This window comes from Fukomys damarensis, unplaced genomic scaffold, assembly GCF_012274545.1.
Source record: "Fukomys damarensis isolate Sample0158 unplaced genomic scaffold, DMR_v1.0_HiC HiC_scaffold_20, whole genome shotgun sequence".
NCBI classification, from domain to species: Eukaryota; Metazoa; Chordata; class Mammalia; order Rodentia; family Bathyergidae; genus Fukomys; species Fukomys damarensis.
The window spans coordinates 33,937,229-33,962,021 of record NW_022900932.1 but is presented as its reverse complement, the minus strand read 5'-3'; the positions used below and the strand labels follow the sequence as shown (position 1 = coordinate 33,962,021).

The following is a 24,793-nucleotide window of genomic DNA, read 5'->3' as shown; positions in this document are numbered from 1 at the left end:
TTGTTTTGTTTTTTAAATAACATTTTGGTGAAATTTTACTAAGTACTCTGCACAATTAGAATAGGCAATAATTAATATGGGAAAATTCAACTGCCATGGTTTAAGAAGAAATTTAACTCCATTTTATAAAAGAACCACATTTTCTTTATCCAATCACCAATTATGGGCAAGCAGCCTGTTTCTGAGCTTTAGCTATTACAGACTGTGCCACTATAAACGTGGGTGTGCATATCTTTGTGGTGTGATTCTTTCAATTCTTGAGGGAACATACACAGCAGGAGAATAGCTGAATCAAATGGGACCACTAATCCTAGATTTTGAAGTATCTCCGTAGTGATTTCACAGTGGTTGCAGCAGTCTACACTCCCAACAACAGTGGAGAAGGGTTCCTTTCTCCCCACAGCCCCACTATCATTTATTATTGGTTGATTTCTTGGTAGCAGCCATTCTTCCTGGAGTGAGGTGGAATCTCAGCGTCGTTTTCATTCGACTCAGATGACAAGTGATGTTGAACATTTTTTCACAGGTTTATTGGCTGTTTCTATTTCTTTGTCTGAGAAATATCAATTTATTATTCCCATTTTTGAATTGGCTCATTACTTTTGGGAGATCTGATTTTTTGCAAGTTGTTTATATACTCTAAATAGTAGACCTTTGTTTGAGGAACATCTAGTAAAAGTTTTTTCCCACATCGTGGGTTTTCTCTTCAATCTGTTGGTTTATCTTGCTGTACAGAAGCTTTTTAGTAAGATGAGATCTCAGTTGATTCTTTGTGCTAGTTCACATGCGACTGATGTTTTGTTCTTAAAGTCTTTTCCTATGCCAATATCTTCAAGAGTTCTACCTAACTTCTCTTCCAGCTGGTTTAGTATTTCTGTTTTAATATGTAGATCTTTGATCCATTTCTGTTTTATTTAGTGCGTGGTAATAAATACAGGTCTAGTTCTAATCTTTGGAAAGTTATAATTCATTTTTTCCATCGCCATTTATTAAAGAGGTTACCTTTTTTCCAGTGAGTGTGTTTGGCTCCTTTGTCAAAGATGAGGTGGCTGAGTATGTCTAGAGTTGTTACTGCATCTTATCTGTTTCACTTATCCTCAGGTGTGTTTCTTTGCCATTACCATGCTGTTTTTATCACAGTGGCTTTGTAGTATAGCTTCAAATTTGGGCCTGCGATAGTCCTTACCTTGTCTTTGATGCCTAGAATTGCTTTTGCTGTTTTAGTTCTCTTCTTGTTCCAAATAAATGTTTGGATTGCTTTCTCAAGTTCTGTGAAATATGCTATTGGAATTTCAATTGGGATTTAACAGAATCTATACAGCAATTTTGAAAGAATGGCCATTTTCACCATCTTGGTCCTTCCTACCCAGTAGCAAGGGATTACTCATCCAAAAAGTTGGAAACTAGAGACATTTATAGCTAAATGGATGCACAATGAGGCCATACTCTTAAGTGAAATAAATAGGACGTACATGGAAATACCAAATAGTTTCTGTTGTGTGAGAAACCAAAAGTGTGAATGAGGATTAACATGTATAATAGATAATATGAAATAGCAAGAAAATATCCAAAGGGGAAGGAGAAAGGAAGGGGAGGTTGGAGGGCGAGGGGACAAGAAAAGGGGAGTGGAATAAATATGAGGAAAGGAAAAAGCAGAAACAAAGTCTTTGTAAATAGGGAGGAGTTAATGGCTTGAAGGGAGGGAAGGAAAATGGGGAAAAATAAGAACCACAGTATATCATGTAAAGGTACACACATATCCCCAAAATAATTTCAAACTATATTTGTTACTGAATGTTTCAAAGGAATTTACTTCTAGACAAACAAAAAATGTATTCATTAACTCTTCTCTTAATTGTCCCAGAATACTTTTTCTACCAGCATCAAAACATACTATAAAAATGCAATTTTCTCCTGGCTAGAACTAAATGAACCTTTATGATAATGAACATTAGATTACCAAACCTTAATTCTTTCTAGACAGGACTTATTTATATTCGCTTTATGCCTTGGAAATTATAAATTATGTTACTGGGCAAACTGCATACTCTGTACAGAGTCACATATAAGTTGAATGCATAATGAAGGGGTTGATGTAAATCAGGAGCAGCAAATCAAATGGATAGAAAAAATAAAATCATAAGAAAATTGAATCAGGTGGGCTTGGTATAAATAAACACAGATAGGAATGGGAATAAAGAACTGGACAACGTGTAAGTACTATGTAATAATCCAAGTGCAGTGTGATTGTTCAACTGACAAAAAAGTACAAGGTTTTATGTGAAGTTCTCTATGAAATTTTAAATTTTGACAACCAATGAAATTTTTTTAAAGCATCATTAGATTTCATTTAATTTAGGGACTGGCAGTTTGTAACTTTTTCAGATAAACACATTTTCTGACATATTTTCATGTTCCACCATCTTGTGAAAAATAGAATGTGACTTTTTTCTTTCTTTCTCTTGAGTACAATCAAAATCTATGGCTTCATTTTAGAAGTAATAAATTGTGGCCAAATAAAGGAGTTCTCAGAATGTTTTAATTTAAATATTTCATTGTAAATTCATGTACCTGTGATTCATCCATTTTTAATACACTGCCCTTTTTCAATTTAACTTTTTAACACCTGACTAAAACAGAGCTCACAAGTATCTGAAATTTGAGAAAGCCATTTTTCAAAGCTAAATCTACTGGGGACATAAATGACAAAAAGTACTTTTAAAATAAAAGGACTTGAAATAGACAAGGCTTATTTATATATATGATTTGAATAACAAGATTTTGTAAAACAAATATTTCATTTTTCTTCTATTTAAACATTAAATAAAACATAATAAAAATAATGGAAACAGCCAAAGTCACTATACCAATTAGATCAGCCTATTATCCAGAGCATGCTAAAGGAAATGACTATCTCTTTGGGAGACAAAGACCCTGAACACTAGAGAGACTAATTGTTTCATATTTTAATAATGGATTTTATAAAGCGCCTTCATCAAAAGCTCTTTCACAAGGAATAATCTAAATTGAGTTTGATGTCTATAAGTCTTCAAATGTTCCAAAGGGAAGGACTTGTTTCTTTTTATTCCCCAAAGGCAATAATTTATTGGGCATTTTAAAAGGACTTCAGAGGTTTTCACAAAAGTTATAAAATCATTTCAATTTTTATCATCCTAAATGATAATTTTATTATAAAACACAGTATAATAGATCCTAATTTTAAATTGTATTAGCTTAGTAGAATTACTATTTACATTTAACTTGACTAAATTTTCCCTGTGAATCAGCTGTTTTTTAATCAATAGACATATATTTGTTTATATTTTAACATACTTTAAAATAAATATACTTTAATAGCATGTCTGCATTACTGAAAAACTTGATGACCTGTGAAATATTTCTGAGTGTCTTATTAATTAAGAAGTAAAATTATATGTATTTATGATGTAGAGTATATTTTGAAATGTACACTGTGAAGAGGCAAAATCAAGTCTCTAAACATACACATTATCTCACATATTTGTGAGAACTGTGGAAATCTACTTTAGCCATTTGAAATACATTATGAAGTATCTTTATTGTAGATACATGAACTAGGTAGAAATATAGGCAGTCAGATAGGGCTAGGTCCTCAAGAGGGTCAGGACAAATGTGCAGCACACCACAGCTACACCGGAAACATGTCAGCTAAAAACCAGGCTCAAGATAAATACAAGATGACCAGAACTACCTAATTCCTCAAAGAACGAACACTGGGTCTAATGAAGTTTAGGTAGACATCGACTGCCCTGGTGGGTGACCACAGACCTCTGGACCCAACACTTCCTAGGAGAATCTTTGTTCTTTTTTTGTTCTACACTTGTTACATGACACATTTCTCAATCGGATCACTGTTACCTAAGTGACTATACTTCTAATGTTACTGGATGTTCATGGCCGTGGGCTACCTTGTACTCATGTGGGTTTCACCTTATCTCGAAAGCGGGGTTTTCTGGGGCTACCCTAGGTCCCCCTGCTGCCCCTCAGGAGCTTTCCTATTGATAAATATCTTCCTAGTCTTAAGCTCCTTTGTTCCTAGGACTCATTCTTTGATTTCTAGAGAATAAGAACTCAGTGTATCATACAGCTAGCTGATTGAGATATATTTCATATTTCATTGCCAATATTATTTCTTGTAACATTTTTACTATATCCCCCATGTTGTACAATTGTTCTCTTGAATTTATTCTTACTCAGAGAAATTTTGTATTCTTTGGTTAAAATCTCCTCAATTCTCTTTCATCACTGAGCTCCTGGTAAGCATTATTCTACTCTGTTTATATAAGATCATGAGTGGTCTTTCTGTGCCTGGCTTATTTCACTTAGCATAATGTCTTCCAGTTTTATCCTTGTTTATGAAAATGGAAGTATTCCCTTCTTTAGGGATGAAGAGAATTCCACTGTTTGTCTGACATTTTTCCTGCACTTTTCCACAGATTAACAATTAGGTTGATTGGATATCTAGTCTACTATATTGCAGTGAACATGGAGTAGAGAGACAAGGGTGATCCACACATAGAGTGAATGTTTAAATTAAAATACAAAACAAAACAAAACTAAACTAACTTGTGGGCCAGGGATTTACCTCAGGGTTTCTGACACCTGCCTCACAAGCACAAGGACCCAAGTTTGATCCCAGGTACCAAAAAAAACAAAAACAAAAACAAAAACAAAAACAAAAACAAATAAAACAAAACAAAAATGAGGGAATAAGTGCGAAGCAAGGGGGAATATTTTGAGGATTAATAGGAAGCTGTCTTTTACTGTAATAAAAATTCTTAATTTAAATATTCTGCATATATTTTGATCAGACCATGCTCATCAAATACAGCAATTTCTGTCGAATAAAAATATCACAGTGTGTCTTCATACACCCTACCGGCTGGATCTAGCACTATGTGGCTTCTGACACTTCCTTAAAGTCCAAAGAATCATTAAAACTAAATGCTTCAGGACATGGAAGTAGCCACAGTAACACCACTGAACACATTCACAAGAGAGGCTTTTGAGAAATGCTTTAGAAATGCAAGAACAATGAGATAAATGTGTTCGAAGCAAGGAGGAATATTTTGAGGGGGACTAATAGCAAGGTTCTTTTTTTGTAATAATTTAAAAAAATTAACGACAATATTTTTATCAGATTTCATATCTCTTCGACTTAATAACATGACAGAAATTGACAAAAGATTTCAATAGATATTCAGATAATTCCTAAATGAAATATACAAATGGTATATGTGTCAGGCCTGCACTAAATCGATAGGAAAAAATAAACAGGCCACTTTTAGCGAATACCAACAGCTTCCCAGTAAGTGAGGCAAATGGACTAAAAAATATGGCTTACAACCCCCTGGCGCAGAAAAGCTCAGTAATTTTATCCATATCTGTCCAGACCTTCCTTGGGCAGCTAAGTCATAAATATGTCACCCAGATTCCTTAGCCCCCTTCAATAACTATGTAATGCCCATTCATTGCTAATATCTTTCTCCTCTAGTATTAGCCCATCCTCTCAGGGATGAAATCTCTCCCAGCTAGCTGCCACTGCCTCCATCCCATTTTTAGCCCATCCACACCCAGATGGGATAAACTCAGCTTTTCCCAGCTAGCTACTAAAACCTCATTTTTAGCAGTCCCTGTTAACTGGAATAAGCTTTTCTTTTTTCTCACAACAAAGAGCCTGTTTTTGTTGACAAGTGGGTTCTTTGTAACTATATGAAAACTATCATAAGGTAGGCATCAGGGAAAAGTAAATTGAAACTGCAATGATATGTCCCACCCAACCTGATAGAATGGCTTTTAAAAAGCATGCTGCATGGGGCCAAGGATTTAGCTAAGAGGTTCTGCCCCCTGCTTTGCAAGTGCAAAGTTCTGAGTTCGGGTACCAAAAAAAAGCACACTGCCTGTAATTTGCATATGAGTATTCTGTTTCACCTTTCTCAAGCCCTGCTAACACTGCAGCCCAGGATGTAGTAGCAGAAATTCCTTGAACTCCTGTCCTTCTTCCTGGCTGGCTTAGGAATAACCTTTGCTATCCTCCATAAAATGAACATCAACCCATGGTCCCTTGAAATTGGTTATTAGTGAACCTGCTTCACAGTGACCCTCCGATATCCTAGTTTTGAAAACTTGCAGTCACTGTTCTGTTCATTGTTTCTATGTGCTTGCCTTTTCCAGAAAATCATATATCTAGATTGTAGGCAGAAGGGACTCTGTAGTTAGGGAAAAGATAGGACAAAGGCCTCATTGAGCTTGAGATCAATAGGGAAACTTACTAAGAACAGTTTCTGCCATAGCTACTAAAGGAAGTTTCTGTCTTCACAAGCAGACTCTGCAGTTAGGCAATTAGAAAGACAAAGAATGGAGAGAAAAGCTACAGGAACTCCAGGTAGCACAATTACTGTAAAAATTTACTATTTAGACACTGAGAAAGTCAGGGACATAAAAGAGTAGGAAAAGCCAACTCCCTTCAACCACCTGACAGAATGCAAGGGAGATAAGAGACAACTAAGGACTCTTAATATGTAAGCAACACACACACACACACACACACACACACACACACACACAGGTGTATTTATGTTCTCACTTTAACATGAGTAGGCTATTACACTAGATACACACATTACACATGTCCCCTTTACTTAATCATTAAGTATGGTGCCTTCCTATAAGCCCTGCCTCTTCACTTATTCTTTACAAAGCGACAGAAAGAAACCAAATGGCCAAAAGAAATACAGGCAAGCATATGTAGTTTAGGATCAGTGGTATTCAAAAGGAAAGATCAGATATGGACAAGTGCCTACCAGGGGGACAGGAAAGATACTAGTACCCAATAAAAGGAGCCAGAGATAAGAGCTTCTGGGCTTGCAGCTCCAATACCCCCTACCACCTCCTGGTAGCTGTGTATTCCCTTTCTTTCCCATCTTTTTTTACCCTAAATATACCTTCTTTTACTATACTAAGCATTGCCTTTTTTAGTTCTTTATTGGTGCTAGATTTAGAATCTCTGGAAGCTGCATTTTCAGCAGAGCAGTAGTATGGGGTGACATGGCATGACAAGCTGTTCAGCCCTGGACATAACAGAATCACACAGCATGTAGGCTATCTAGACTACTTTTTATCCTTAGTAGTAATAATTCTTCGTGCTGTTTTATGTCATGACATTATTATAGAAAGCTAAATTAAGTAAAAATAGGCACCACACCTGTCTCACAAGTGCAAGGTCCTGAGTTTGATTCCTGGTACTGTAAAAAAATTTAAAAAATATTATAGGAAGTCAGATAGGGCTGGGTCCTACAGAGAGTTAGGACAAAGGTGAAACACATAACAACCCCAGTGGGTGGCCATCACTTCGTAGAAAGTCTTTGCTTTTTTTATACACAATTACACAACTTGTTCCCCCAATGGATCATGTGTAATCTCATTTGTTGATCACATCTTTAGCCCATATTGTATCCACATGGTTTTTGCTGTATAAAATTTCCCAGTGAAGTGGATTCTTCATCTCCCAATTCAGGACTCTTCCTTACTCTCAGGAGCTATCCTCTCAATAAATATTTCCTACTCTTAACCTCCATTGTTCCTAGAATTCATTCTTTGATTTTAGAGAACATGAACTTAGCATATCAGACATCTAACATGTTGGAAATTATATTTCCCTGCATCATTTGGAGGTCCTGTTTCATCTCCTATATCAACACGACATTTCACTTTGTTATATTCTTGAATATAATATCGCATGGATGTTCCACAAACAGCAGCATTTGAGTAAGAAGAATGTTTATCAAAATAACTCCAAACCTATTGTTTAAAATCAAACTTTACAGAAAAAGTGTCAACCAGAACAAAAATGAATGACTTCATAGTTATATGCAAAAGAATTACACCATGATTTTCATTAGGAAGACATAAATTCATATTTTTTTAAAACTTAAATTGTTTCTGAAAATATAGATTACAATAAATATCTTCAAATTCAATACATTTTAACATGTCTGAATCATCCAAATATGAACATATTAAAATAACAATATGCAGTATTCAAATGTTAGACCCAGTTTTTACAGTATATAGAGGAAAAAATTATTTTACCATTTAAAATATACTTTTATTATTGAGTTCAAGAAGCAACAATAAAAGTAAATGTTATACATGTTGCATAAAGCTTCTAATTATTTTAAATGCCAAGCAGCTTGGGATATAAATGTGTTTGTAAATAGATGCTATAAAATTTCACTGGGATTCAATCTGGCTCTATTGCCTTTCTACAAAGAGACAAATGTAATTTATTTTGACATATTTGAATTCAATATATTTGCAAATCAGTACCAATTAAAGAGCTGTTTTTATACCTATAATGAGGAAATTTAATAAAAATGAGAAGAAAAATAAACACCCAGTGGAACTCTTATTATTTATAACCTTGTACTAATTTTATCAGGGTAATCTAATTGTACATATTTAACTAAGAAAAATGTTTTAAAAAAATAAATAAGGAGAGAGAAATTGGCTTTGCCAGAATTCTTAAGCTAAATTGTAGATTTTTAAAAAATAAAGGATCAAATGGTTAGACACTGCTTTCTAGATCATTTCTAAAGAATATATGCTATGAAGAGTTTTACTTATGTCAAATTTAGGCATTCTTATTTTAAAGATGCAAGAGAAGGAGACAAAAATTTCTGAAACAATTTTAAAAGTAAAACTGGTTGTGTATCGGTATATTTCTTTTTTTTTTCTTTTTTTTAAACTTCTCATTCAGAGTTTTTTTTAATCTTTCATAGTTATTACTGCTAAAATTTTGACTCTACAATCTGGTGAAGAAATGTATTGGATTTTCACATTTCAAAGTATGCTTAAAAATTCTAACTTAGTAGACCTACAAGGTCAGGCTCAGAAATAACCTTTGTAGAATGTTCTCAGATGATAACTGAAAATTACTGTGTGTGTTGGGTTTGGGAGCAACTGTAACTCACAGCCTTGGGCTCAAGAAGCCCAGAGGCAGCTTTTGAGGACACACGGTTTAGTTTTCTGAGAATAAAATACTTGATAATGAGAGAAACTCAGCCATCCACACAAATCTCAACAATCATTCCAACCAGCAGCTAAATGTGTACTGACTAAGATATCCTGAAAGTTTTCCTCCAGATAAGGAAATTTCAGCTACTTTTCTTCCTGACACCAAACCTTTAACTTACTTTAATTAGTGTCTTTAGAAAGGTTGAAATTGTAATTTTTTTCTCGGTCTTTCCAAAAAGTTTGCCAAGTTTACAATTCAGGAATTAATTTGTCAATGTCCTGGGAGTCTTCTCTTTGAAATGTTATCATCAGAGAAGACCTCTGCCTACCCTTATCATCTGCTGGTTCTTCAGGGGAAGACCTAACTGGTGGGTTCCTTGCTCTAACTCAAAAAACTACCTGCAATCACGAAGATAAGTGGGCATTTGTTTTTTCTTGAGGCCAGGCCAATTAACGAACACCATAGATGACCTTCAATTTCCCATTATACAGCTTTTTATACTCCCTAGTGAGCGGGGCCTGATTCCACTCACAAATATCATGCCAACAGGATACCAAGAATTTATACCTACCATAAGTGAAGCAGTGTATTTAGAATACCTGTGATTTTTTTGATTCAATTTAACTATTGCTATTGATATCCACTTCCCTAGTATAATATAAAATGCCCCCTTTATTCTCAAAAGTGTCCTGCTCAGACAATATTATATGATTTTGAGGTGGAAGAGTATGGCCTGGAGAATCAGTTGAGCAAGTAACCTGTCAATCATGGAGACCCAGAACACAGGGCAGAATATGAATGGCTCTTCAGCCTTGAACCTGGAACCAATCAGAAAGGGCTAGTTGCAATTCTTCATTTTTATCTGGCATAAAACTAAGTAGCCTTTTGATAAGAAAATTTTGACATGATGACAGGCCAAGTGAGTTTCTGATAGGACAACTGTCCCAAAGCCCTTGTTTGCATGGGACAGAAGTGATCCAAGAACCACAGCTATTAACTTCTTGGCTGCTGTGAACCTTCCACTGGTCTGCTCTCAATCTGCTTCTCCCCTCAATAAGTGTAAATCTTCTTTATTCTTTATGGATGCTCTGTCCAATCCTTGTTCAGGATACCAAGAAAATCTTTAGGATTTAAAAGTTGGCAACAATCTTAACTAGACAGAACACTGTATGGACAGAAAGTAAAACATTTAAAGTAAAAGTAATGTAAAAAAAGTAAAAGTGCAAAAAAGTAAAGTAAAAAGTAAAAATTTAGTATAAAAATGTAAACCCCCTCTTTTAGAAACTCACCATCACATCTCTCTTTTTACTTATACATTGTTCAACATTAATGTAGTAATTCCCGCTTTTTCTTGTTTGCGGCTGCCTGATACGGCTTTTCCTATCACTCTTTTCATGCATGTGCTTTATTTTTCAGGACATTAATAGCATAGAAATATGAGTGAAAAGTTTACCAGAAACAAAATGCAATATTAGGAAATTAAATAAATGGCATAGTTATAAAGCATAAGAAGACAGCAACCTCACCCTCAATATCAATTATAAATTGGTGATAAAAATGTCATCTTAGTGAATCAACATTTCATGTTTATAAAACTCTCTATATGGAACATGGAACCACTGTGTGTCTTTCCACAAAAAGCCACTGCATGTGTCTCTTGCCTGCTTAACACCATTCAGTATCTTCACAATTTGCTTAAGGAATTAACAGTCTTTAATATAGCTCATGGTTCCTTTGCAATCTGGGTCTACCTGCATTTCCAGACACATCGCTATAGAACTCTAAAAACTTCTGTGCTACTTTGTCTCAAAAATATGTGTTCATTAATTACTAATAAAACAAAAATCAGTGTACATTTTATGATTCACTTGAACCAAAATATCTCATAGATATGATACAATGAAAGGAGAATGAGATCTGCAAAACTATTTGTCAGACTTTGCCCAGGCAGAAGAGAAAAACTTAACAGGCAATGCAGTTACACATCCCGTGAGGTGCAAAGGGTAACAGGAAGCCAACGCCGGTTCAAGATAGACGGCCTGCCCCACACAGTAACATCTGTGAGTCCTGATATCCCTAGTGACCACCAGATTTCCTCTGCTCCAGGACAAAAATACTCTAGGACAAAATTTCCACTCCTCCTGGTGGTACTCCTCCCCTACCCAAACTTCCCTATAAATTTTCCCCTCGCCCATTCCCACAGGGTCAATGGCTTTGTTGCCCTTGACTAGCCTGCAGCCAGGCTGAAAATAAAATCTTGCTTGCTACTTCATTTTTGCCTGCTCTGGTGGCCTTGGTTGCGCCTCAGTTTACCCTAACACTATTGGTATTGAAAGACCTGTCCTAAATTCTAAGCAGTAGATGTAAAGCGAATTATTGAAACTTGAGTTCTTTGTTGCTGGAAGCTTTGCTTTATTGTGCAACATAAGCCAATGTTAAACACGGACAACCTTTATGTGAAGGAGCAATTCATTCTGTGAGGGTGCAGAGGGAGCTTGTGAAAGTTGCTGGGGAGGATTGTCAGGGTCATTTTTCAAAAGTTAGAGTCAAAATGTATTATGTTTGAGGAAAGATTTTCACAGTGCCCTAAAAAAACAGAAAAGGTTAACTTAAGGTAAAGTTAATTCTTACATTGAAAAATAAATCTAACAAATTAAAATAGAAAACAACTTTAGTAATCAAGTGATAGTCTATGCATGTGAATCTGTTTTATATTAATAATATTAAAATACATTTTCTTTTATTTTCCTTTTAATAAGCACCAGTGTTTCTTCGTGCTATTGTTCTAATCAGTTTACATCTTAAAATTGCTAATTCCAGATTCATTTGATTTATATACTATGACAGTAATATTTCTGAATATAAGATAATTTTAATTATCTTGAATAATTAAATGCTGACTAGAATTTTTCAATCACTACATTTTTGTCTATTGTGACAGTTACCCAACACTTAAGATTCATTTGCTTCCACTGACCAAATAAATCAAAGGGAGTCATACATTGTAGTGTTATGGTTTCTTTCTAGATGTCCTCCCCAGGGCCTCATGTTTCTCAGATGGGGTGTTTTCAGAAGTGACTGCAACCTAGAATGTGTGATGTTGAGATTAATGGTTGTGACTGATTACTAAGCAGTACACTGATTTGGCTTGGCTAATCCCGGTAGCCTGGATACAATATAAGGGATGAAAAGAGGTTTGTCTTCCCTCTTGTTGCTTCTGCTGTCTTGGCTGCAAAGAACCGCAGTTTCTCCTCAGGGGATGGCCCTCTGCCATGTGCCACTGTGCCTTGGAGCCAACTAGAAAATTCTATGAATTGTAAACCAAATAAACTTTTGCTCCCTTAACTTGTGGGTATGAGCTATTTTTGGCTCAGCAATCAGAGAAAATAAGTAAAACATTTGATAAAAAGGAAAAGGGACTTATTCAAAGCTACCTTCAAGGAGATGGAGGGATCTGTTTGCCTCAAACCACCATCTCACAGTGTAAGAGGGGTAAGAGTCTTTTACAGCAAGAAACAGAGGGGAGGTGGAGCAGACAGATAATGCATATCTCCACACTTGCTTAATTGTTCCAGCCATCTTTTGCTTAATGTCCCCTTTCTTGCAGAGAGGAAACTGGGCTCCAGCCACCGGGAACAGGGATCTGCAAATCCTATCACTGCTTTTGGGCCGAAGAGAGAAGGGAGTGTTGGTTGTGCACTTCAGTCACAGAAATTTTGGAGAAATTACTATCTGTAAAAGAAATCTGATTTGTAAACTTTAATTTTGCAATGCAGTGAAAATAACACTGTTTTCATTTCAAATAGAATAAAATAGAAAAAAATAACTATCTCTGGATTATACACTATATTTTTTATTTTCATAAAAGGATATGGACATTAATCTTTGTAAATATAGTCACATTTTATTTGTTAGTATAAAAGCTCTTCTAATTAATTATATATAATATTCTGTAGTACATTCATTACAAAATTAATTTATATTAAGCAGCTAATTACTAATTTAACTTTAAAACAAAAATAGAAGATTATTTTGTGATTAATGAGTATTTGAAGTTTTGAAATTTCAAGATGACCATATATATAATATTCACATTTCGGATTGGACATATTAAATTTGACTAATGGTAGAATTGAAAAAGAGCTCAATATTTTTTCTAGAATTAGCAAAGTATCAACTTGTTCCAGCAGTTAACAAAAAATGTTATGAACATTTGACCTTTTTTTTCTTATATATACAAGTACAAATGTAAAACTTTTGTTTTAAATTATTGTCTATAATATGTAAAATTTTAAAAATGTATATACATATGACACTGAATATATAATTTTTACCATAAAGGCTGATAATTTTTCATTTTAAATGAATAACAAAGATATACTTCCACAGGTAGAAAGTTTCTTTGAAAAATTTGTAAATGATTTTCTCTGATTGATTATTTTGATAAATTGTGTAAGATATTGCATTTCCTACACAAAATCAACATTCACATTTAGACAGCATGATCTATTTCAGACATGCTGACCTTTCCATGATATTTGTTCTTAACCTGATGACAAGTGAATTCCAGTGTGTATAAGACTTAGTCCATCATCCTGAGATGAAGGCCAAATGTCATTCTTCAGAAGGTTAACTGATTTGACCTACAGGAGTCAATCTATTCTCAGATAAAATTGTGTGTTTAACTGGCATTATGGTTTTGATATTTGTGTGTAGTTTAAACGGGAGATATGTTAAATGAATTTATTATGATTTTTCCAGAATATTCAAATAGATAAATGATTTGAAAACCTCTTATCAAATATGGGCCATGTGATGACAATGACAGTGTACTTCGTAGACTTTCAACTATAGGGAATGCATTTGACCTAGGTCCCAATTGCTGTCCTTTGAAATCCACTATTGTTGTTTACATAAAACATATTTCTTAGGGAAGTTTCAAGTTAATGACTGAGAATAACAGAATAGCAGGTTTTCTTTGTAAATATTAACATTTTAGAATGTTTATTGTTTGTTGGCTGCCTATACTTTTGTGTTTTAACAATTTTAGTAGAAGATAATGATAGGTGTACCTTTTATGTTCGACCAACAAAGCAGTTTCCAGTAGCTTAACATCTAAATGTTGTTAATTCTTCATAGAGAATATGGATTTTTGTCTATCTGTCAAGATAACACTGATACATTGGAAAATGTAAATTCCACATATAACCTCTCAAATTTGATACTCTTCATAAAACTATTTTAAGTTCTTAACTCTCATATGAACTTTGCCACTATTTCTTTCATTATATTTTCTTTTATACTTTTATGAAAATAACAACTAGACTTTGCAAAAACGTTGAAAAAGTAATTGATTTTATCAAATAGTCAAATTTCAGCTTTAAGTCTAGAAAGATCTGGTTTGGAATACATAATATTAATACTTGATAAACTGAAGACACTAGAAATAAAGGCTTTAAACAACCAGAAATATTAATCTTCAATTTTCTTTTAATTCAAAGGAAATAAATATTAATTCTCTTATTACTTTAAAAGTAATAAAATTTATTTTGCCAATGCATGTTTAAAATATCTTTTAACTGGATAAAGATGTGGTTTTTCTATAAAATGGAATATTACTCAGCCATAAAGAATGAGAAAATAGATTCATTCATAGGAAAATGGATACATATTGAAGATATACTCCTAAGTGAAATAAATAAGGCACACATGTGTAAATACTGAATAGTTTCTCTGGTGTGAATAATCTGCAATAATACAGAAGATCCTAATAAGATTATTGACATTGAGAAATGGGAAGAAAGGAGCTAAAGGTGTAGGGAAGGTGGGATGAGTAGGGGAAGGGTAAAAAGGGAAAAGAAAAAAATGTGAGATAATGAAAAGATGGAAATAAAGTGGTTGTGGATGGGGAGGGGATTAGGGGGTGAAGGGAGGGCAAGGACAAGGGGAAAAAATGAGAACCAAGACTTGTCATGTAGAGGTACAAGATCCCAACAATGAATGTAACTGCACTGTATCCCTAAAATGTACCAATAAACTCAATTAAAGCTGAAAAAAATATATATATACACTTTTTTTTTTTGAGGCAGAGTTTCACTATGTAGTTGAGACTGACCTGGAACTCACTATGTAGCTCAGTCTGGTTTCTAACTCACAGCGATCCTCCTGCCTCAGCCTCCCTAGTGCTGGGATTACAGGCATGCGCCACCACGCCCAGTCTAAAACAATGTTTTAATTTCATCATATTAACTGTGAACTCTACTGTTCTTTTTTTTTTTTTTTTGCACTGTGGATCAAACTCAGGACATTGTGTTTGTGAGGCAGGTGCACTGGGACTGAGCTAAATCCCTGGCCCCCCTACTGTTCATTTTTAAGAGAAGCCAGTTTTTCTTTTTTCCCCCCAGTATTAGTGATTAAACCCATTAACGTTGCTCACTGAGCTATATCCCCAAATCATTTTTTAAATTGATTGATTGCAAGCCAGTGTCTAAATCCCCAAGGTCATCCTGCTGGGATTGAATCTGTGAACTTTCTCTTCAGCACCCTAGCATGTTGAGATTACAGGCATGCGCTACCAGGCCCCAGCAAATCCAGTTACTTTTAAATGGGTATCGCATCCAAAATCTCTCACTTCCTTAAAACTATGGATTTAGTGTGCTAGCTTTTCACAAACTCCATCTCTCTTCTACTTCAGTAGGAGAAGAGAAATTAGCCTATATTTGCCGATCAGAGAACAGCATGCCATTGCTCTGCTTTAGCCAGGTGTGGTCAAGGGACTGGATTTTCAGGATGAAATATGAACTAAAATAATGTGTACCATTTGCAACTCCACTGAGGAAATCTCTGGAAGTAGACACTCACTTAGCTTTTCCTTTCCGCCAACTAACATGGCAATGAATGCTACCATTTTGAAAAAGAATTCTGAAGGTGGCAGTCTCTGCATCAGCCCGGGTGCCTGAATGAGTGGACAGGGAATAACGTGGAAAAACATCACTGCCCACCTGACACGCTCACCTTAGTTTGTCATCACAGCAAAATATCTGCTTCTTATTTCTTTGATCCATTGAAATTTGAAGGTGTGCTTTTAAAAGAATTTAAACTACACTAATAATATGATTATTTATCTGAAGTTTAATCAATCACTCTACTATATATAAAATTATATATAATTATATATTAAACATCATAATTTCTATATATTTCATTATTTTCCCCCAAAAAGTTATTTTGGTCTTTGTAGCAATGTGAAATAGCACAGGTACTCTGTCACGCTAATGGCTGAATATATAAAAGGCAAATAGCATGCAAGAATAAAAATATTCTGCCATGAATAAGGTTTTCGGCAATTACAACTAAAAAATATTTTAAATTAAGTGAGATTTTATTATGATTAATTTTCTGTAATGACTTGTTTCAAGCCAACAGAATAACGGAAGAAGATAAACACCGGCCTGAAGTTTCGGTAGTACATTCGTTTCAGCTCACATTCAACCTTATATAGACATATATTTTCGTCATTTGTATTTATCCAAAAAGTAGAATATTTGCTCTTATTTGATATGGCTTTTTTATTACTCAAATTTTCTGGGTGTCTGAAAGAAAGCAAAACAACCTTTTTTTTAGTGTTCAAGTACTACTGTATGTATTATGGCAATGATTCTTTTTTTTTATTTTTTTGGTACCGGGGATTGAACTCGGGTCCTTGCGCTTGCAAGGCAGGCCACCCAACCACTGAGCTAAATCCCCGGCCCCTATGGCAATGATTCTTAGATAGGATTCTATCTTTAAAGAGTGAGATACAGGATTTCCAAATTCTTTTTATAATTCAGAATAACAAACAAATTGAGACAAGAGCAATTCCTCAAAAGTTGTGGTAGGTCAAAATTCTCCCACATGTATTCTTGTAACTGTTATTAATTTTAGCACCAAATAATTGGTTAGTTTTTGTTCACTCCTTTAACAAGAAGTTTTAGAGGACAAAAGTGAATTCTGTAGAGCTGAACAATGGGGGAGGCTTTTTTTTTAGCCACATGAAACAATGTGTATTTTTTGGTGAGCAATAGATTTAGTGGTAAAGTTAGTGAGAAGCATACCAGGTGAGTTTGTACTCATCTAGGTTCTTGAGAGAAACAAAATGAAAAACTTAAGATGCTTTTCCAAACACAGAACACCATGTGTCCTGTAGCAAAGTGGAGTCCACAGATTACCACACCAGCAAAAAAAGAATTGCTAACACATGAAGGGAGAATGACTTTTTAAAGCAGACGACTAATATGTATTATTTGTTTTGCATACAGTTTCTATCAGAATGGTCTTTACATGTTCTGTGTTTTAAGTATATACATAATTAAAAGTTATGTCCCAGTATTTTAATGATAGCTTGTTGCAAGAAAAGAAAACTACTTGGTTCCCTGTGGTAATTATTTCAAAACGGATCCCTCACCTTCCGGTGCACCCCTCAACTCCTTGCTTTAAAACTTGTAGATAGTTCATTGAAATGATACTGCAATAAAATCCAATTTCTAAAACATGATTTTGTCCTCTATAATTTGAAAGCTCCATTTTTCTTGTACCTGGATTTGTATTATCATTCAACTTTCAATATGCCTTTATATATACAAAGCTACTAAAAAGATTCTAGAATTCAACATAGCCTCCAACATCTCTTATTTATACTTCTGTACACAAATTGATTTTTGAATTGGGAACATCTGTCAACATTAATGTGGACTGGCTAATCTAGTCTGCTTAGTCTGTAAATTAGAGCTCAAAAACTGTGTTAATCTTGTTCAAACATACCTACGTATATCTTCAACATGCTTCCTAAGTAACATGGCCTCATCCCAATTGTGTTTTCATTGTATGTTATATTTTTCAATTATTTATTTGCATTACAGGGCTGTGAGCCTCTGGAAGTAATGAATTTATGAAAATGAAGTGAAATTCAAACTGCTGTATTGCATGAGTACTGGTGATTGTATAGAAGTATAATAACGAGGTTTGTATCCCTTAATCACCAGTGGGTTGGCATTTGGAAATGAGGTCTTTGGGAGAAAATTAGATTTAGATGAGATTATGAAGATGGCACATTCATCACGGGAGTTGTGTCCTTATAAAGACAGACAATGAAGAGCTTTCTTTCTATGCCACATCAAGACACAGCAAAAGGTTGGCTGAGCATAGAATTAAAAGAGAACCCTTGGCTGACTATGTTCTGGCATCCTGAACCCGGACTATTGACTGTCAGCCACCATAACTGAGGGAAAGTAAATTTCTGTTGTTTACACCACCCAGGATACAGTATTTTGCTATGTCAGCTTGAATGCACTACCTGAGATTTTATATATATATAAATTATGTGGTTGTGTTTTATAATACATAGTGATATAGTGATACCTCAGTTTCTCGGTTATCAAATGGTTCCAAGCTCAAAATTTCCACTACTAGAACAGTGAAATTGGAAAAAAGGTTCGTTCTTGGTGTTTTTTATTCTGCTCAATAGTCGCACAAAAAATTCAACTTCAAAACCTTGTTTGTGCTGAGAGTCTCACCTTGAGTCACAGACACAAGGGGTGACCCTTCAATCTAAATGCTGTTCTCATCCAGACAATGTATAATGTTTGTGTCAGTGCATTAAAACATTTGTTATTGTGCTACTTTTTGGCAGCTTATTTGTATAAAATATAATGAAAGCTCCAAAGCAAGTTGGAGATACTATTGCAGATAGCTAGTTAGTTAGAAATTAGTATAAAGCATTTAGACAAGGCTGGACCCTCAGCATAAAAAACTATTGAGGCATATGCACTAATTAGCATAGAAACAGAAAAGGTACTGCACGCACTTACTTCTGCGGGGGATGAATTCTAAACAAGCATCAATCTCACAGGCCCATATTCCTTCCAGAATTTCATTGTATATGACTTCTATTCCCATTTGATCCTCATTTAATCAGTATTACTCTTGTAATCTTACTGATTGATCATGATTTTCCTACTTCGTGCCCACTTTGTGATTTTCCATTGGGTCTTATAGTTCTGTCCCACTTTATACCCTCCTCACCTCATGGCTTTGCCCTGTAAAACACCTTTGAGAAGCATCGTGGGCAACCCACATTCTAGTTCCTCTTTTGTCTCTCTTAGACAGAAGCTATCTTTCTTTGAATAATTTTTTCCTACTTTTAACCTCTGTTGTTCCTACAATTTTTTGTTCAGTTTTAGAGAACATGAATTCATGTTTCAGGTATAGCAAGTTAGAAATTATAATATTTCCCTTGTTTGAATTTTTTTGATTATTTGAATTATTTGCTGCCCTATATCAATATCAGCAAGAAAAACTAAGAGGAAAACTGTGAGATCCACAACAGAAATAAAGAAAGAAATCATCCCAATTTTTTTTAATTCTGGAAAAATAAATTTATAAGAGTAATTTTGGTTACTCAGTACCCATTATTTGGTTTTCCATTATTTCTTTTGGGAAAAATATGTTCAGTTCTAGAACTTTTTGTGTTCAAACAAGAATTTGGAATTTATCATTTGTTGAACTCAGTTTGTTATACATATAAATGTCTTTTATATGTATAACTCATATAAACATAATATATTTACCTATGTGCATATATACACATAATTTGTACATATACACACACATTAAATTTAAATTGAAAATCTTGAACAGAATTGGAAATGCGTGTCACTGATAAATTCAAATTACATCGATTTTCAGAGTTTCTCCCACATAACAATTGACTAAACATCATATGTACTTTAAAATTTAAGCGGAATCAATACCTATATTCTTCTTGTGTGAAGCGTGGGATTTCTCCAGGATGCAAGACGAGAATTTTCACTGTGGCACTGCTGGACATCACTGGCTCACCATCATCAAAAGCAACAACTACCAACTTAAAGATCAATAAAAATTCACATTAAAGATTACAAACAATAGCAACTAAAAGCATCATTTGTATCTATATGATATTAATCACTAGAAAATCAGTGCCCAGAGCAGCAACACTGAACATGTCGAGATAGTAGACATTATAACAGAATATGCTACAAACTTTAATCTTCATAATAATCCAGCCATGTAGGTGTTATTTTATTTGCAAGAAAAAAATCAAAGAAATTAATAAATTTTTAAAAACAGAAAAATGAACCAACAAAACAGGTATATACTACTGTATCTCTCCAAGTGTAAACTCTTGTACTATTTCTATGCTGTTTCCAATACAGACATACTTTTATAGTACCAACACTCTTATTTAAAAAGTGTTAAATTCAGTCAACATCAATAACAAAAAGCTAATTAATTTGTTTATAAAAAGAAATTAATTTTCCAGTGAATTAATTGTCTGCAAAATTAGAGGGTGGAATTACTTCACTCTAGAGGAAAAACTGAAAGTTTTTATAGTTTCATAGTTTTGTTGTTCAGTCTCTCAAAACAATTAAACTATATAAAACCAAGCTCATATGGTATAGCAGAAATTATGCAAATTATACAAAGTAAAGAATAGCTTTATTCTCACAATGTGATAGCTGTCTATTATTTAAGAACACTGTTTTTATAACTTATCACGTTCTTTAATAATCTATAGAACACTAAGAATTCCAATGTTTATATTAAAATATTAAATATTTGAAAATATATGAATTTCCGTGGAATATTTATTCAGTTGAAAGGTGCAGGTTAACTAATCTAAAGTTATTGAATCTAGATCATAGAAACTTAACCAAAGATTATCCAGAAAGCCACAACTTAACTTTTTGCTTAATAACAGTTAGGTAAAGCAGTTTTTCCAAACAATGATAAAATCATGTGAGACATAATAATCATTATATTCAGGTTAATTATAAAGGTATTTCCCTAGTGTATTTTTCAAAGGTTGCATTTACTGTGGAAAATTTTATTGTAAGCAACTATAAAAAATAAAATTTTCAAACATGTAATGAAATGTATTATAGATGATAATGGATAATATTTTTGCAATATTTCCTCATATGTGGAAACAGGCATTTTTCAGACTATTATAAAATTATCAGAAATTATAAAACTATAAATTCTGTGAAAACAAAAGATACATGTTCTATTTTATAAATTAATAAAATATAAAATACATGAAAACAAGAGATAGTAATATGTTCTATTTCACAAATAATTAAAGAAAACTGAAGAAAAATCAAATAGTTATATAGATGTTTCTTTGGAAGATAATACAAAAATTAAAAATAAAGTATCCGGGGTTGAGTGATATTTCTTCAAATTTTCTAGATAGATAATATTTCAAGAGTACATGAACTTGATTCAGCAATTCTGCTTATTTATCTAAAAGAAAAAAATAGCAAGTAACAAATGACACAGGAACAGTTTCAGAACAACAGATTTTACTTTTAGAAAAAATTGTCAATAAATTTATTATCCAACAAGTTATTAAAGAGAAAAAGATAATGCTATATTTATACAGTGGAGTATAATGGAGTCTTTGAAATACTAACACTACTCGTAGTATTTAATAGTATGAGCGACACATTACTGAGTTAAAAACTAAATAAAAAATGTGTTATTTGAAAATACATATTTGCATACTTGTATTTGTATGGAATATCTTCATAAAAATAGAGAGCAAAATGGTACCAATCCTGTCATCTTCAAGATTTAATGTATCGTGACTGTTTTTACTTTCAGTTAACTTTTTCAGTTATTTTTTCTCTTTCTTATACAGAAAGTAGTGATTTTTACTTTTAAAAATTTTAAGAGAAAAATTTGAAAAAAAACATACTAAGCCAAGCTCTAATCAAAAGTTAACTGTTAATATTAAATAAACAACATAAACAAAATGAAACACTGACCTTAAAAATTGTTGTAGGTTCTTCATTAAGATTGACACGAGTTATCACTCTTCCAGAATCTTCTTCTATGTCAAAAATACTGGCAGGGTAAGGAAACTGCACATCATCTACTCTATACCTCACATGACTTGCAGGTAACCCCTAAAATCAAATTATATACTGTGAACTTTACTGTGCAAAATGAGTACAAAAAGTGCTGATAAAGTTAAACTGAGGTTTTAAATGATTGGCTTTTGAGAAATGTAAAATAATATTTTATGATACTATGTTTTCAAAATTTAAACAGCAGTGTCTATAGGCCGTTTTCAGACAATTTACACAATTGAAACAAATTAATGTTTGCCTTGGGCTTTTTTCCTTCTACTTTCCTTTTATTGTATGAATTGCATCTGCTTCTCCAAACACCCAGTGACTGTCTACCTATATATTTTCTTCTCTTGACACAATCATATAATTTTTAATTATACAGTATTTGTTTCAACTCTGTGTTACTCAAAGAATGACAAAAAGTGTTAAAATGAGGGGATGGGCATGGAAAGCTATGAAACTAAAATTATTTGTCAACTATTATGGCTGAACAGTGTTGGCCTAAAACTACCTCTTTGCGGTTTCTTAACCTGGGTTTCCATTCATGAAGCCTTTCTAGAAACATAAACATAAAAACCCACCACAGCCCACCAACTTACCCATCCCCAGGCTCAAGCTCGGCCCCAGCTCCAAGCTTAAATACTGCTGCCTAATTTCCAAAGGCAGACTGAAGTCTCTGCTTCAGACTCTCCCCCACGATTTGCCATTAATAAAACGGTCTGCCTCCATTGTTCATCTCCGGGTCTTAAATCCAGCATAAGGGATCGAGTGTCCTGTTCTCGATAATTATCTTGCTGGGTGTTTTCATAATCACTTGACTATTACAACAACGTTTAGTATAACATTAATAATGAGGATGACTGTAACTGTGATAAAATACATAATACCTAATACTTGTTGAATGTTTGCTATGTACTGAAACAGTAATAAAAATATATGTGTGCTCTCTCATCCATTTTATAGCTAATAAGTTTGAGACGTATAAGGAGATAAACTATGCTACATTGCTCCAGAGATAGGTCAAGATTAAAAAACAACAACAGCAACAACAACAACAAAAAAAAAACACCAAGCACAAATTTGATTTTTAAAGAAAGAAAATAATACTGAATAAATTTTAAATAGAACTAAAATCATTATGTGGGAAGACCCAAAAGTTGGTTGGATGTCTTTACTTAATCTAGGGCTTAGATTGGTTTTATTTTTAATTATATATAAGGTGATAACAGGGAAAGCACTATAATCTCTTCAGTTCTTAGGCTTATCAGTCTTATCAGTCTTATCAGTCTTATCAGTCTCCTAAGACCTGCATACAAAAAATCTCAGGCACAGAAATATAACTAAATGGTAGAGCCTGACGTTAAATCCAGTCATATTACACAAAATTGTTTACACAAGAGGAAATATTAAAACAAAAAAAATCTACTTGCCACTAGTATCATGCAGTAGAAATAAGGATATCATTCCCATAGGCTGATGATTTGGATGGACATAATGCTACTTTATAGTAACTATGATTTTGCTAATGTTTTTGTTTGCTTCACTGGTTTTCTGTGTGTCTGTGTACAGATCTTGCTCGTTGAACTGACAGTTAAACTTATAATAAAAATGCTAGCCTTCAGGACTTACTTATATTTTATTTATTATCTGTAAGTCCAGTCATCTAATATACTACATATCACAGTTTACAACTACCCACTGCAACATAGTATAATTTAATTTTTTTTCGCTTTTGTGCTTTCTATCTGGATGTTCAGCCTCATACCTTTTTCTTGCTTCCATTCCACTAAAATGCTGAAATTTGTCAAGGCTCTATCACTAGAACTTCTATTTCCTCTACCTCTCCTCAAGGCCTTTAAGACCTACCTCAATCTTGTGCTTTTAAATACTTCCTACTCATTCAAATGCTACAGTTTTAATTCTGTTCTAAACTATCAATATTTAAAAATATGCTAATTTGTGTAAGTGTCAAATACACATTTTACTTTCAATGTGATATATCTGAACTACAATCCTGATTTCTCTTCCCAAATTTCTATCTCCTTCACTTTAGGTAAATGGCCTCACATTTGAGCAAAGGGTAATATGTCAAAGCCTAGGAATGATTATGGATTTCAGCATTTTTTTCTCATATTCATAAACAAATCCTTGCAATATCCTCCAATTCTGCAACCAATGGATCCTCTGAAGACTTCTCATCTTCTACAGCTACCTCTTCCCTGGATTCTTTACTGGTTCTTTACATCAATTCTTTTAAAAATATAATATCATAAATACTGAATAAAATCCTCCGGTGCTTTTCTATCACACACAGAAATATCCAATCTCCTCACTATGGGCTATTAGATCCTAAAAACATCTTGTTTCTGCCTCTCTAACTTCAACTCCTTGCTAATTTCCCTTTTACACAATGTGCTTTCTGCATTGTAATTACTGCCTGATGCCTGTTACACATATCTCCGAGGTTTTCAGCTATTAAATTTACTAACCTTTCCCCAGGATGTCATTAATACCTACCTCTAAATTATTTTTCTTCAGCAACCCTACCTGAAATTATAGCACATATTTTACATGTTTATTCATTTACTGCTTGTCTCTCATAGAACAATATTAGACTCACAAAGGTAGAGTATCTACCTGAAGGCCTTGAATGATATTTGAGCCCCATAGGCACTAAATGAGTATTTTACTAAATCCATGAATCATTGGTGACTTAGCTCAGTGGTTCTGCCACCTGCCTTGCAAGCACAAGGTCCCAAGTTTTATCATCCCCAGTACAAAAAAAAAAAAAAAAAAAAAAAAATTA

General features: G+C 33.7%; 1 protein-coding gene across 10 annotated transcripts in view; it reads right to left on the bottom strand.

Annotated features, from left to right (window-relative positions):
* Pcdh15 (protocadherin related 15) overlaps nucleotides 1–24,793 on the bottom strand; it is an 802,311-nt gene that overhangs the window by 122,566 nt on the left and 654,952 nt on the right. For all 10 annotated transcript variants that reach the window (XM_033766616.1, XM_033766617.1, XM_033766618.1 and 7 more), the window contains 2 exons: nucleotides 21,901–22,041; nucleotides 19,843–19,955 (listed from right to left, as the gene is read on the bottom strand). In XM_033766616.1, the coding sequence (XP_033622507.1) occupies nucleotides 19,843–19,955; nucleotides 21,901–22,041 (254 nt within the window). The remainder of the gene's footprint in view (nucleotides 1–19,842; nucleotides 19,956–21,900; nucleotides 22,042–24,793) is intronic.